The 13697-nt window shown below is 41.6% G+C and overlaps 2 protein-coding genes across 3 annotated transcripts; both read right to left on the reverse strand.

Annotated features, from left to right (window-relative positions):
* Window positions 1–432: 432 nt before the first annotated feature.
* On the reverse strand, window positions 433–3994 carry LOC311014029 (caspase recruitment domain-containing protein 8-like). Of its 2 annotated transcripts, none has more exons than XM_084010387.1 (7): window positions 3484–3994; window positions 2829–2873; window positions 2539–2708; window positions 2301–2429; window positions 2000–2129; window positions 1860–1898; window positions 433–1584 (listed from the first exon to the last, which is right to left on the reverse strand). In XM_084010387.1, exons 2-7 carry the CDS (start codon window positions 2869–2871, stop codon window positions 1304–1306), a joined length of 792 nt encoding a protein of 263 aa, XP_083866513.1. In that variant the 5' UTR covers window positions 2872–2873; window positions 3484–3994; the 3' UTR covers window positions 433–1303. The 2 variants fall into 2 exon arrangements, with proteins under 2 accessions (XP_083866513.1, XP_083866512.1); XM_084010386.1 differs by having other exon boundaries at window positions 2539–2711.
* A 6323-nt stretch (window positions 3995–10317) lies between these two features.
* Window positions 10318–13424, reverse strand: LOC311014030 (caspase recruitment domain-containing protein 8-like). The gene is made up of 7 exons (XM_084010388.1): window positions 13253–13424; window positions 12599–12643; window positions 12309–12478; window positions 12070–12198; window positions 11774–11903; window positions 11634–11672; window positions 10318–11367 (listed from the first exon to the last, which is right to left on the reverse strand). The coding sequence occupies exons 2-7, from the start codon at window positions 12639–12641 to the stop codon at window positions 11087–11089; spliced, it is 792 nt and encodes a 263-aa protein (XP_083866514.1). The 5' UTR covers window positions 12642–12643; window positions 13253–13424; the 3' UTR covers window positions 10318–11086.
* Window positions 13425–13697: the final 273 nt, after the last annotated feature.

Consider the following 13697-nt stretch of genomic DNA (forward strand, 5'->3'; position numbering starts at 1 on the left):
TTCCCTGACGATGTTTTGAGAGATCCAGATGAATATGGTGAAATAACAGTAAAAATGTCAAATATCGCTACTTTTGTTCATAATGAAAAGCTAACATACCAGAATGCATGGTTTTATACTGTAATGGCAGTGAGATTAAAAAATGTGGTTTGAATGGAAGTCAATGGGGCATTTCATGGCCAGGTGTCCAGAGGGAGTATCTGGTACTACAGAAAAAATACTAATGCAATCAAATAAATTGTGTTGCTAATCTTTGACATATCCAAGCCTCTAATCCCCACCAAAACCCCATCCACCTCCTAATTATTATAAGGAAAATAACTCATTTTTTGTGTTTTTTGGCGATAAAAAAATGAAAATAATTAAACTGGGATTTAAAGGGTTAAAATCCTGAAACTGATTGAATGTTTGGTAGTTTTGAGCAAGGTGGAAGTTGTTTATGAGATTTATAAAAAAAAAAAGTAGAAAAAAATATTGATGTATGATGATTTTATAGCAGTTTGTAAGATTCACTTTATTGTCACTATACGAGTACAGCGAAATTGCAATATCACTAATCCAATCAGCAAGAAGCTCGAAGTCCTCAACAGAACGTCCCTTCAGGGCAGGCAGGTTCCCCCGAACCAGAGCTTCTCGTCGAGAAGATTTAAAAGACGTGAAATAAAAAATCATTGGATTTCAAAAATATAACTAAAAAGAAAAGTTCTTGCCCAAAATCAACACAGCCAAAATTATCACCAAATATAAAAAAAAATTAAAAAAAACATGAGGTGCAAGGGCATGAGGGTTAAATCAATGTTATGTCACTCCTCTTCAACTTGCAGATTCAAGTTCAAAATACTTTATTGTCCCCCAATGGGGCAATTTGTAGACAGCATACAAATTCAAGTCACACACAATAATAAAAAATACAAAAACACTATACAGTCAATAAATAGTAGTCAATACAAATATATATATAAAATAATAAAACACATACACTATATATATATATAAATATGTACAATATATATATATAGATTCTTTATCCTCACACACACATTCATACACTGATGGCAGAGGCACAGCAGGATCTAACTCATTCATACACATTCACACCGATGGCGCAGCATCGGGGGCAATTTGGGGGTTCAGTATCTTGCCCAAGAACACTTCGGTATTCAGACTGGAGGAGCTGGGATTTAAACTGCCAATCTTCTGATTGGAGGACAACTCGCACTACCTCTGAGCCACAGCCGCCCCCAAATTGGGAGCGGAAGATGAATCATGGCGAAGCAGCTCTGCTGAGACTGACCTTACCTGACTAAACAGGTGGGTCGTAGGGAAGCCCCAGCTGAGCGAAGAGCATTGGGTCTCTGCTCTGGAGGTGAGCAAATATCCTCCTGATGGCTTCCTGTCCTTTCTTCTTCACCGTGTCAATGAGGCAGCGTGCTCTGTCTGCACTGGTGTTGTTCTCCTGAATGATACAGTCTTTCTCTCCCTCGCTCAAGACGCCATCCGCTAAAAGGTTATCCAGCAGCTGATTAATCAGCTCTCTCGACATTTTCCCCACAAGGCCGGGTCTCACTCTGGCAAGCTCCTCTTCTAGGAAAACAAAAAAAATAACACGACTCAGATTTGGGGCTCTCAAGGAGGTTCATGGTATCAAAAACATTTAGTTACACTGAAATACTAGTGTGGACGTGACTGATTAATGTTACTGTGTGTAATCACAAGCTCAAGGTTCTGTGAAGAACATTATAAGATTTTACTGTATTAATGTTAAACCATTTAAACTGCATTTTTATGATCTAACGGTCATAACCTCCAGGATAATGAACGCTATGTGAAAGATCCCCTGCAGATCGTATGACACTTACCATACATCATCTGAATATCACCAGTTCTTTGATAGTCATCTGAAATGAAATGCAAACAAACATATAAATACATGTCGTTGACTAAATAGGGGTGATACATAGGTAGCTTGAATACACAGAATATTATTATAGCCACTGACTTTTTCGAATTGTGCAGGTCCACACGGGTCCAGACTCATCTGTCAGTGTGAGCTGGAAATTACTGTCCGGGTTTCTAATAAACACTTCATAGTAGTTTGGGTCATAGCCGTCATATCTGAGCTTTAATTTCTGTGAAAGAAATACATAAAAAGAGAAATGGAACAGAATTAGACTTTGATTCAGGGTACATTTTGTCAAAAATGAGATGATATTCTAATTAAGATTGAAGACATCTTCAGATGGGGAGCCAAGGAAAAATAAAGAGGCTGTGTTTTCTAAAATAATAAAATAAAAACGTACCTGAGGGCAAATTTCTGCAGCGCTCAGATCGGCTGTGAGGATGAAACGATCGCGCATTTTCAGGGACTTTGCTGGGTATGGCTTCTGAATCATTTTGAATCCATTGGATGATTCTTTGTTTTTTATTGACTGTGGGGGGGGACAAGAAAGAGAACATCGTCAGTGCAAAGAAGCTTCGCGGCTAAAGAAACCAACGTTGCTGCCTGTAAGTATGAATCAACACGATGATGGTAACAACCTGTTGTAGGGCAGGGTCAGGAGGGATCAGATAAAGATGCAGCGTGAGGAACGATTTGTCGGTCTTGTATATTAACACTTTGCAGTTAACTTTCACTGGAAGGCCGGCTTTCATCAAGACTCCTCTTGGAGAGAAAGTGTCTGCGATTAGCTGATTGTCCACAAAGGGCTCTGCTGGGGGAGGAGGGAAAAATATAGATCTATAAGCATAAGTTTGATGTAAAATTGAAAACAGTGCGAGTCATTTTCTACAAAAGTTCATTGATACCATAAAACAAGGAAATTACTCACGGCCCTGTGCTCCAATTCGGAGGCGGTGTCGACGAGCTTCCATAACTGCCAAAATAAAAAAGGTACATCATTACATTACAAATTCTACAACTTATTCTATAACATATTTATATTTCAGCACTGCTTAACTTAAGAAAATGTGTTCTTATCAATATGGTACATAGTACACAGAAGAAGAGAAAATCCATTCAAGGATATCGTAAAATATAAAATCTAACAGACCAAACATGTAGCTGCATGTGGAAAAAATAAGTGAAAAGAATCAACGGCATTCAAACCACAAAAAGAGTCGCTATTAAATGATGTTCATAAAACTTTACGTGGGAATATTAATATAAATGCTTGAAAGAGATATTAATGAGGTGGGCCTTGCTCCACTGATGGTTGTACATGGACACAAATGTTCCAATTTTTGAGGTTGACCTCAGGCCTCCCACTGGAAGTCAGATTCCAGGGGAGTGGATTTATCAAACAGCGTACCTCTACCTTTGTACAGTACTAATTACTAACGTCTGTATTGCGTGTTACAGTGTACCCCCTCTGCCTTTTTGTCTTTACACACGTTTTGTTGGAAGACGATTGTAGGCTTATGGCTTGAACATGGATTGAAAGAACTAAAAACAAAACAAAAATAATACATTTAAGAAACCTGTACCTAGGTGCAGTCTGTCTGCAGTCGATCTCCGCCAGAGTCACCAAAGCGAACGTCAGAGCTTCAGATTCGGGGAAGGTTGAAACCAAGAGATCTGAGATGATTTTGGAGTCCAGAGGCCTGAGGCCTGTACGACGAAGCAGGATTTGGGTTTAGCGCGGTCACTTCAGGGTTAAACCTGAGTTTTCCCAGAGCAGGTTTGATGAGATCAACGTGGAGAAAAACAACGCCTACTGACTAATCAGTTCTCTTGAAGTTGGCATCAGCATTTATCCCGTGGAGTTCGGTGCGTGGATTAAAAAGTTCGGTTGATCGTGAGAGGGACTCTTCAGAGAACTAGAGTGTTCAGAGACCGGTCTTTTTCTTTCCTTCACGATGTTTTAGATCCAGATTCTCATCGGAGGGAATGACTTTTCTGTGTCGGCGTACAGTCTATAGTGGCCACTTTTACGGTTTCTTTCCCGGGATTTTAATCCGGGAAACTCTGAACACCGCATTTCAAAATCGATGTAGCCTAATCTGCCCTTATGATGGGGCAGTCATATACGACTATTTATACGACACGCATTCACACAGTCGGCGAGTTTTTGTCTGAACTTCCTTTATTTGGCAGATGAAATTGTTGCTTTTTGACTTTCGTCTTGGACCCGAGCATGAAATGTACACACCCACACACACACACACACACACACACACACAGTCGGTGAACAGATACAGGAAGAGACGTGTGGTGCCTTCATATGCAGTTGTATAAGAGATCCAGATTCTCCTCGGAGGGAAAGACTTTTCTGTGTCAGCGTACAGTCTACTGACCACTTTAAAGTTGTTGTTTTTTCTCGGCGTTTTATTTCGGGAAACTCTCCCACTTAACACCGCACTTGAAAATCGATGTAGGCCTAATCATAGTGCCCTTATGATGGGGCAGTAGTATACGACTATTAATACGACACGCATTCACACAGTCGGCGAGTTTTGCCAGCTGTCCTTCCTGCATTTGGCAGATGAAATTGTTGCTATTTGTGCCACATTTATGAAGGAGCAATGTGAGATTTTGAGCGCAGAAAAATATATTTTGCGAGCACAGAAATTATATTTTGAAGAGAAAGGATACGCGAGCAAAACATAATGTCATTTGAGCAGGCAAAAATATATAACTCAGTTGCCCTCTCTCAAACTCTTGCTCGCTGCGCTCAACTTTGTCTTTGTGCTTTGAATGGCCGAATCAAATATTGATAATATATCATATTTTTCTGCGCTCAAAATCTCACATTGCTCCTTCATAAATGTGGCACAAATATAACGCCATACTCTCCTGCCCGTAGAATGATGTTTGGGATCGGTTAAACGCTGCAAACGCCGCCTCGAGTTGATCACCAGCGTGGTTGATTGCCTTTGTCAAGGTACGTGTACACAGGGACGTTTTTAAACGCTAGTCGTCGCACCCCGCTTGGTGGGCTGACACTACGCGGATGATTCGCAGGTGCTTTCCTTCCTACAATCAGCACACTTCGTGGCTGCACCTGATGACGACGGACGACGCTTTCACTGGTGGGCTGTCTGCTCCCGGATTTCCAAACCGACCAACACTGCGGCTCGTATTTTGCGGAAACAGTTCGCCGAAATGTAGCCTATTTCTGAAAACATTTTATGCGAGAAATAAGCTATGCAGTTGTCGAATCTGTATTTATTTTGGTGCGCAATAAAGTTTTATTGCGGGAAACTCTCCCACTTATCACCGCACTTGAACATCGATGTAATCAGTCAGGTTGCGTAGTGCCCTTATGATGGGGCAGTGTAGCGTTGGACATTTCCGCAGCAGTCTATCGTTGTTACAGTCCTCAAAGTGGTTAGCTAGCATTAATATTCACGGGAGAAAAACACAGACCGCCATCATCTCTTTGGTCCGGGAACTCACACCGACCGTTTATTCTGCACATGCTCACAATAACATCATAGTGCACGCAGGCACACACACGTACATCACTGTGTAGGATATTTAACATGACTTTGTTGACACATATTATCACATATGCTTAACAGGTAGTCATATATTAATACGACACGCATTCACACAGTCGGCCGAGTTTTTGCAGGCTGTCATTCCAGCATTTGGCAGATGAAATTGTTGCTTTTTGCCTGTATTATATGTTTACTCTACAGCGTCAGATCCATTCGGATCCTGAAAGAAGGAATCGGCCGTTCTGTGCGCCACAGCGGGCGAAAGCAGAAGCGCATCAGGCGAACCAGCGCGTTTCCCAAAACACGTAAAGTGTCGGAGACCATTTCTCTCACAGTTCAAATCATCCCGCTAGAGACTTTCGGTTTCCACCCGAACATGAAAAGTAAACGCACACAGCCGGAGAACAGATACAGGATGAGACGCGTGGTGCCTTCAAATACAGTTTTATAAGCGATCCAGATTCTGGATATCAGGTTCATCGGAGGGAATGACATCTCTGTGTCAGCGTACAGTCTACTGATCACTTTAACGTTTTTTTTTCGGCGTTTTATTCGGGAAACCCTCCCACTGCACCTGATTGGACGACGCTTTCACTGGTGGGCTGTCTGCTCCCGGATTTCCAAACCGACTTACATTGCAGCTCTTATTTTGCGGAAACAGTTCACCGACATTTCTGAAAACATTTTATGCGTGAAATAAGCTGTGCAGTTGCCGAATCTGTATTTATTTTAGTTCGACAACGGTCAGTTTAGAAGATTTTCGAGAGCTTGCGGGAGTCGAGCTAGACGCCTCTGATTTGCGAGGTAACTTCAGGGATAACTCTGGGTTTTCCGTCCTACGACGCTGGTTCACTTCTACCGGGGTAGATCGCCATGGTAGGCTACTCCGCAGAGCTAACCTGCTCCGGAGCAGGTTATGTTCCTGATACGAGATCAACGTGGAGAAAAACACCGCCTACTGACCAATGAGCTCTAATGAGGTTGGCATCAGCATTTGTCCCGTGGAGCTCGGTGCGCGGATAAAAAAAATAGCTCTGTGGATCGTGAGAGGGACTCTTCGGAGAACTCGAGTGTTCAGAGACCGGCAAAAGCCTTTTTCCTTCCCTGACGATGTTTTTATATGAGAGATCCAGATTCTCATCGGAGGGAATGACTTTTCTGTGTCAGCGTACAGCCTACTGACCACTTTGAATTATGTTTTATATTTATTTTATTTGCTCCCAAATCTGCTGGGATTGCTGCTGAGAGAATTAGGCTGATATTGTCATACACCACGCCATTAGAATACATCTAAGCAACACGTTCATTTTTTTAAAGTATTTTTTTCGGCGTTTTATTGCGGGAAACTCTCCCACTTATCACCGCACTTGAAAATCGATCTAATCAGTCAGCCTCAGATCCATTCGGGTCCCGAAAGAAGGACTCGGCCCTTCTGTGCGCCACAGCAGGCGAAAGCAGAAGCGCCGGAGCTGGTTCGGCCTCAGGCGAACCAGCGCGTTTTCCAAATCACGTCTTAAATGTCGGAGTCCATTTCTCTCACAGGTAAAAACGTCCCGGACTAGAGACTTTCGGTTTCCACCCGAACATGAAAAGTACACACACACACACAGCCGGAGAACAGATACAGGAAGAGACGTGTGGTGCCTTCAAATACAGTTGGAAATACAAACCTTTCTAGTCAAATCAATCCAACTAAGTGATACACACAGGCTGTCTTCAAATGTGTCAATGCATAGAGCTAAACTTGAATTAAAAAGGTGTCTTTACGCTTCTCGGACTGCTTTATGTACACATATTTTTCAAAAGAACAGAAACTGCAGCAATATATTAACAATGCATCAATGATCTGGGGCCTGTACTACGAAGCAGGATTTGGGTTTAGCGAGGTAACTTAAAGCGATGGTTGGGAGTAAAATGCACCCTAGGTCATTTCCACCATGACATCCAGCCAAATACCCCCTCAGAAGCATTTTTAGCGATGGTCAACATTGGTCAAGATAGGGCTATCAGCCGAATGGCTTAGTACTAGCATGAACGGTACATTATGTATATCCCGTAAATTACCCCATTAATAATGCGTGGAATGTTACCAAACTTCTGCAGTAGTACACATAGGGTCTTTACTCACAAAACGAGGCATTTGAAAGTTTGTAAGTAAACCAGGAGTTTATTTAAAAGAACACTTGCCTGATAGCTTCTATCCTCGGCTGCTATGCTACCGCTGCGCCGACGCCACTTCCGTGTTTACCAAGCTGTTTCCGTGACGCAAGTTTCACGCAAGAGTATGAAAACGTTTCGCTGAATTTTATATAAATGCTTGTATTATCAGGTCAACAAGTGTTGACCTTATTGATAACAATAATAACAATAACAAAACAACAACGATAATAAAAATAACACTAAGATCTATTACAATCATCATAATAATAATTGATGGACTGGCGTCCTGTCCAGGGTGTACCCTGCCTTCGCCCAATGTCAGCTGGGATCGGCTCCAGCACCTCCGCGACGCTGAACCTTTTAAGCATCACCATCCAGTCTTCCAATACCTTGGTCCAAGGTAACGTCACAGTCCTTAATGGATACACAAAAGCATGAGTGATTGTGTAGGTTTTAATGGTGTGTAACATGTTTGTGTGCAATAAACTTCTAGTACTACCTTTGTGCCTCACTGAGGCATGGCCCTTAATGTGGTTGTCCACTTGATATTTAGAGGATGCACTGTACTTGCAAAACGGACATGACAGGTCACTGCTTTTTGTGGACTTGGAGATGTCATCCCCACGTATCACTGTAATGTGTCTATACATAAAAAAAAAATGATTACATGATTACAAAGTCACAAAACACCAACATTATTTTTTTTCTTGTGCTCCGATTAGTCTCATTAACTTACAGTGCATATACCACCGAATGCACTCTGATATAAGTATCACGTTAGTTTAAATATATCATTAGCTCATGTGCAGCTAATTCACATAACCTTACGATACACCTTGAGTAACATGAACGATATCATAACAGTCACACTTACTTCCATTTTTTATCATACCAAAGGGACAGTCAGAAGCGTGGAAGGAGACCTGAGGAATGCATCAGACCTCACTGCAAACCCGCAGCATGTCTCCTCTGACAGCGGTGTCAAATGTTGGGGAGTGGGCGGGGTTAAACGTTTAACTCCGCCCACATTGAGGTCTGTGGGTCTGCAGTCAGGGGCTTCTCAGGTACGTGTCCACAGGGGCGTTTTTAAACGCTAGTTGTCGCGCCGCTTGGTGGGCTGACACTAGGCGGATGATTCGCAGGTGCTTTCCCTGCCTACTGGGCTGTCTGCTCCCGGATTTCAAAACCGACCAACATGGCGGTCTCTTGTTTTACGAAAATAGTTCACCAAAATGTATTTCTGAAAACATTTTATGCGAGAAATAAGCTATGCAGTTGCCGAATCTGTATTTATTTTAGTTCGACAACGGTCAGTTTAGAAGTTTTTCGAGAGCTTGCGGGAGTCGAGCTAGACGCCTCTGATTTGCGAGGTAACTTCAGGGATAACTCTGGGTTTTCCGTCCTACGACGCTGGTTCACTTCTACCGGGGTAGATTGCCATGGTAGGCTACTACGCAGAGCTAACCTGCTCCGGAGCAGGTTATGTTCCTGATACGAGATCAACGTGGAGAAAAACACCGCCTACTGCCCAATGAGCTCTGATGAGGTTGGCATCAGAATTTGTCCCGTGGAGCTCGGTGCGCGGATAAAAAAAATAGCTCTGTGGATCGTGAGAGGGACTCTTCGGAGAACTAGAGTGTTCAGAGACCGGCAAAAGCCTTTTTCCTTCCCTGACGATGTTTTTATATGAGAGATCCAGATTCTCATCGGAGGGAATGACTTTTCTGTGTCAGCGTACAGCCTACTGACCACTTTGAATTATGTTTTATATTTATTTTATTTGCTCCCAAATCCGCCGGGATTGCCGCTGAAAGAATTAGGCTGATTTGTCATACACCACGCCATTATAATACATCTAAGCAACACGTTCATTTTTTTAAAGTATTTTTTTCTGAGTTTTATTGCGGGAAACTCTCCCACTTATCACCGCACTTGAAAATCGATGTAATCAGTCAGATCGCATAGTGCCCTTATGATGGGGCAGTCATATACGACTTTAATACGACAAGCATTCACACAGTCGGCCGAGTTTTTGCCGGCTGAACTTCCAGCATTTGGCAGATGAAAAAAAGCCTTTTTCTTTCCCTGACGATGTTTTGAGAGATCCAGATGAATATGGTGAAATAACAGTAAAAATGTCAAATATCGCTACTTTTGTTCATAATGAAAAGCTAACATACCAGAATGCATGGTTTTATACTGTAATGGCAGTGAGATTAAAAAATGTGGTTTGAATGGAAGTCAATGGGGCATTTCATGGCCAGGTGTCCAGAGGGAGTATCTGGTACTACAGAAAAAATACTAATGCAATCAAATAAATTGTGCTGCTAATCTTTGACATATCCAAGCCTCTAATCCCCACCAAAGCCACCAAAGCCACCAAAGCCCCATCCACCTCCTAATTATTATATGGAAAATAACTCATTTTTTTGTGTTTTTTGGCGATAAAAAATTAAAAAATGAAAATAATTAAACTGGGATTTAAAGGGTTAAAATCCTGAAACTGATTGAATGTTTGGTAGTTTTGAGCAAGGTGGAAGTTGTTTATGAGATTTATAAAAAAAATAAAGTAGAAAAAAATATTGATGTATGATGATTTTATAGCAGTTTGTAAGTGCGTGGCTTTTTTGCCACGAAGGTGTCCAGAGGGTGCAAAATGCATCAATAGAGTACAAGATACGAGATTCACTTTATCGTCACTATACGAGTATCGCGAAATTGCAATATCACTAATCCAATCAGCAAGAAGCTCGAAGTCCTCAACAGAACGTCCCTTCAGGGCAGGCAGGTTCCCCCGAACCAGAGCTTCTCGTCAAGAAGATTTAAAAGACATGTGAAATAAAAAATCATTGGATTTCAAAAATATAACTAAAAAGAAAAGTTCTTGCCAAAAATCAACACATCCAAAATTATCACCAAATAAAAATAAAAAATAAAAAAAACATGAGGTGCAACGGCATGAGGGTTAAATCAATGTTATGTCACTCCTCTTCATCTTGCAGATTCAAGTTCAAAATACTTTATTGTCCCCCAATGGGGCAATTTGTAGACAGCATACAAGTCCAAGTCACACAATCACACACACAATAATAAAAAATAAAAAGAAACACTATACAGTCAATAAATAGTAGTCAATACAAAAATATATCTAAAATAATAAAACACATACACTATATATATAAATATGTATAATATATATATAGATTCTTTATCCTCACACACACATTCATACACTGATGGCAGAGGCACAGCAGGATCTAACTCATTCATACACATTCACACCGATGGCGCAGCATCGGGGGCCATTTGGGGGTTCAGTATCTTGCCCAAGAACACTTCGGCATGCAGACTGGAGGAGCTGGGATTTAAACTGCCAATCTTCTGATTGGAGGACAACTCGCACTACCTCTGAGCCACAGCCGCCCCCAAATTGGGAGCGGAAGATGAATCATGTCGAAGCAGCTCTGCTGAGACTGACCATACCTGACTAAACAGGTGGGTAGTAGGGAAGCCCCAGCTGAGCGAAGAGCATTGGGTCTCTGCTTTGGAGGTGAGCAAATATCCTCCTGATGGCTTCCCGTCCTTTCTTCTTCACCGTGTCAATGAGGCAGCGTGCTCTCTCTGCACTGGTGTTGTTCTCCTGAATGATACAGTCTTTCTCTCCCTCGCTCAAGACGCCATCCGCTAAAAGGTTGTCCAGCAGCTGATTAATTAGCTCTCTCGACATTTTCCCCACAAGGCCGGGTCTCACTCTGGCAAGCTCCTCTTCTAGGAAAACAAAAAAAATAACACGACTCAGATTTGGGGCTCTCAAGGAGGTTCATGGTATCAAAAACATTTAGTTACACTGAAATACTAGTGTGGACGTGACTGATTAATGTTACTGTGTGTAATAACAAGCTCAAGGTTCTGTGAAGAACATTATAAGATGTTACTGTATTAATGTTCAACCATTTAAACTTCATTTTTATGATCTACCGGTCATAACCTCCAGGATGATGAACGCTATGTGAAAGAGTTCGTATGACACTTACCATACATCATCTGAATATCACCAGTTCTTTGATAGTCATCTGAAATGAAATGCAAACAAACATATAAATACATGTGGTTGACTAAATAGGGGTGATACATAGGTAGCTTGAATACACAGAATATTATTATAGCCACTGACTTTTTCGAATTGTGCAGGTCCACACGGGTCCAGACTCATCTGTCAGTGTGAGCTGGAAATTACTCTCCGGGTTTCTAATAAACACTTCATAGTAGTTTGGGTCATAGCCGTCATATCTGAGCTTTAAGTTCTGTGAAAGAAATACATAAAAAGAGAAATGGAACAGATTTAGACTTTGATTCAGGGTACATTTTGTCAAAAATGAGATGATATTCTAATTAAGATTGAAGAGATCTTGGGGAGCCAAAGAAAAATAAAGAGGCTGTGTTTTCTAAAAGAAAAGAAGAAAAACGTACCTGAGGGCAAATTTCTGCAGCGCTCTGATCAGCTGTGAGGATGAAACGGTCGCGCATTTTCAGGGACTTTGCTGGGTATGGCTTCTGAATCATTTTAAATCCATTGGATGATTCTTTGTTTTTTATTGACTGTGGGGGGGGGACAAGAAAGAGAACATCGTCAGTGCAAAGAAGCTTCGCGGCTACAGAAACCAACGTTGCTGCCTGTAAGTATGAATCAACACGATGATGGTAACAACCTGTTGTAGGGCAGGGTCAGGAGGGATCAGATACAGATGCAGCGTGAGGAACGATTTGTCGGTCTTGTATATTAACACTTTGCAGTTAACTTTCACTGGAAAGCCGGCTTTCATCAAGACTCCTCTTGGAGAGAAAGTGTCTGCGATTAGCTGATTGTCCACAAAGGGCTCTGCTGGGGGAGGAGGGAAAAATATAGATCTATAAGCATAAGTTTGATGTAAAATTGAAAACAGTGCGAGTCATTTTCTACAAAAGTTCATTGATACCATAAAACAAGGAAATTACTCACGGCCCTGTGCTCCAATTCGGAGGCGGTGTCCACGAGCTTCCATAACTGCCAAAATAAAAAAGGTACATCATTACATTACAAATTCTACAACTTATTCTATAACATATTTATATTTCAGCACTGCTTAACTTAAGAAAATGTGTTCTTGTCAATATGGTACATAGTACACAGAAGAAGAGAAAATCCATTCAAGGATATCGTAAAATATAAAATCTAACAGACCAAACATGTAGCTGCATGTGGAAAAATAAGTCAAAAGAATCAACAGCATTCAAACCACAAAAAGAGTCGCTATTAAATGATGTTCATAAAACTTTACGTGGGAATATTAATATAAATGCTTGAAAGAGATATTAATGAGGTGGGCCTTGCTCCACTGATGGTTGTACATGGACACAAATGTTCCAATTTTTGAGGTTGACCTCAGGCCTCCCACTGGAAGTCAGATTCCAGGAGAGTGGATCTATCAAACAGCGTACCTCTACCTTTGTACAGTACTAATTACTAACGTCTGAATTGCGTGTTAAAGTGTACCCCCTCTGCCTTTTTGTCTTTACACACGTTTTGTTGGAAGACGATTGTAGGCCTATGGATTGAACATGGATTGAAAGAATTAAAAACTAAACAAAAATAATACATTTAAGAAACCGGTACCTAGGTGCAGTCTGTCTGCAGTCGATCTCCGCCAGAGTCACCAAAGCGAACGTCAGAGCTTCAGATTCGGGGAAGGTTGAAACCAAGAGATCTGAGATGATTTTGGAGTCCAGAGGCCTGAGGCCTGTACGACGAAGCAGGATTTGGGTTTAGCGCGGTCACTTCAGGGTTAAACCTGAGTTTTCCCGAGCAGGTTTGATGAGATCAACGTGGAGAAAAACAACGCCTACTGACTAATCAGTTCTCTTGAAGTTGGCATCAGCATTTATCCCGTGGAGTTCGGTGCGCGGATAAAAAATAAAAATAAAAAAAAGTTCGGATCGTGAGAGGGACTCGATCTTCAGAGAACTAGAGTGTTCAGAGACCGGTCTTTTTCTTTCCTTCACGATGTTTTAGATCCAGATTCTCATCGGGGGGAATGACTTTTCTGTGTCAGCGTACAGTC

The sequence above is a fragment of the Eutrigla gurnardus genome (genome assembly GCF_963514095.1).
Source record: "Eutrigla gurnardus genome assembly, chromosome: 5".
NCBI classification, from domain to species: domain Eukaryota; kingdom Metazoa; phylum Chordata; class Actinopteri; order Perciformes; family Triglidae; genus Eutrigla; species Eutrigla gurnardus.

Excerpts from the sequence above, each read along its gene's own strand:
- LOC311014030 (XM_084010388.1), bottom strand. The coding sequence starts at position 12,641 with ATGGAAGCTCGTGGACACCGCCTCCGAATTGGAGCACAGGGCC. Across the intron at positions 12,479-12,598 it reads CCGAATTGGAGCACAGGGCC|AGCCCTTTGTGGACAATCAG; the intron begins GTGAGTAATTTC and ends CTCCCCCAGCAG. Across the intron at positions 11,904-12,069 it reads CTGCAGAAATTTGCCCTCAG|AACTTAAAGCTCAGATATGA; the intron begins GTACGTTTTTCT and ends TTTCTTTCACAG.
- LOC311014029 (XM_084010386.1), bottom strand. The coding sequence starts at position 2,871 with ATGGAAGCTCGTCGACACCGCCTCCGAATTGGAGCACAGGGCC. Across the intron at positions 2,430-2,538 it reads CTGACCCTGCCCTACAACAG|TCAATAAAAAACAAAGAATC; the intron begins GTTGTTACCATC and ends CCCCCCCCACAG. Across the intron at positions 1,899-1,999 it reads GACCTGCACAATTCGAAAAA|ATGACTATCAAAGAACTGGT; the intron begins GTCAGTGGCTAT and ends ATTTCATTTCAG.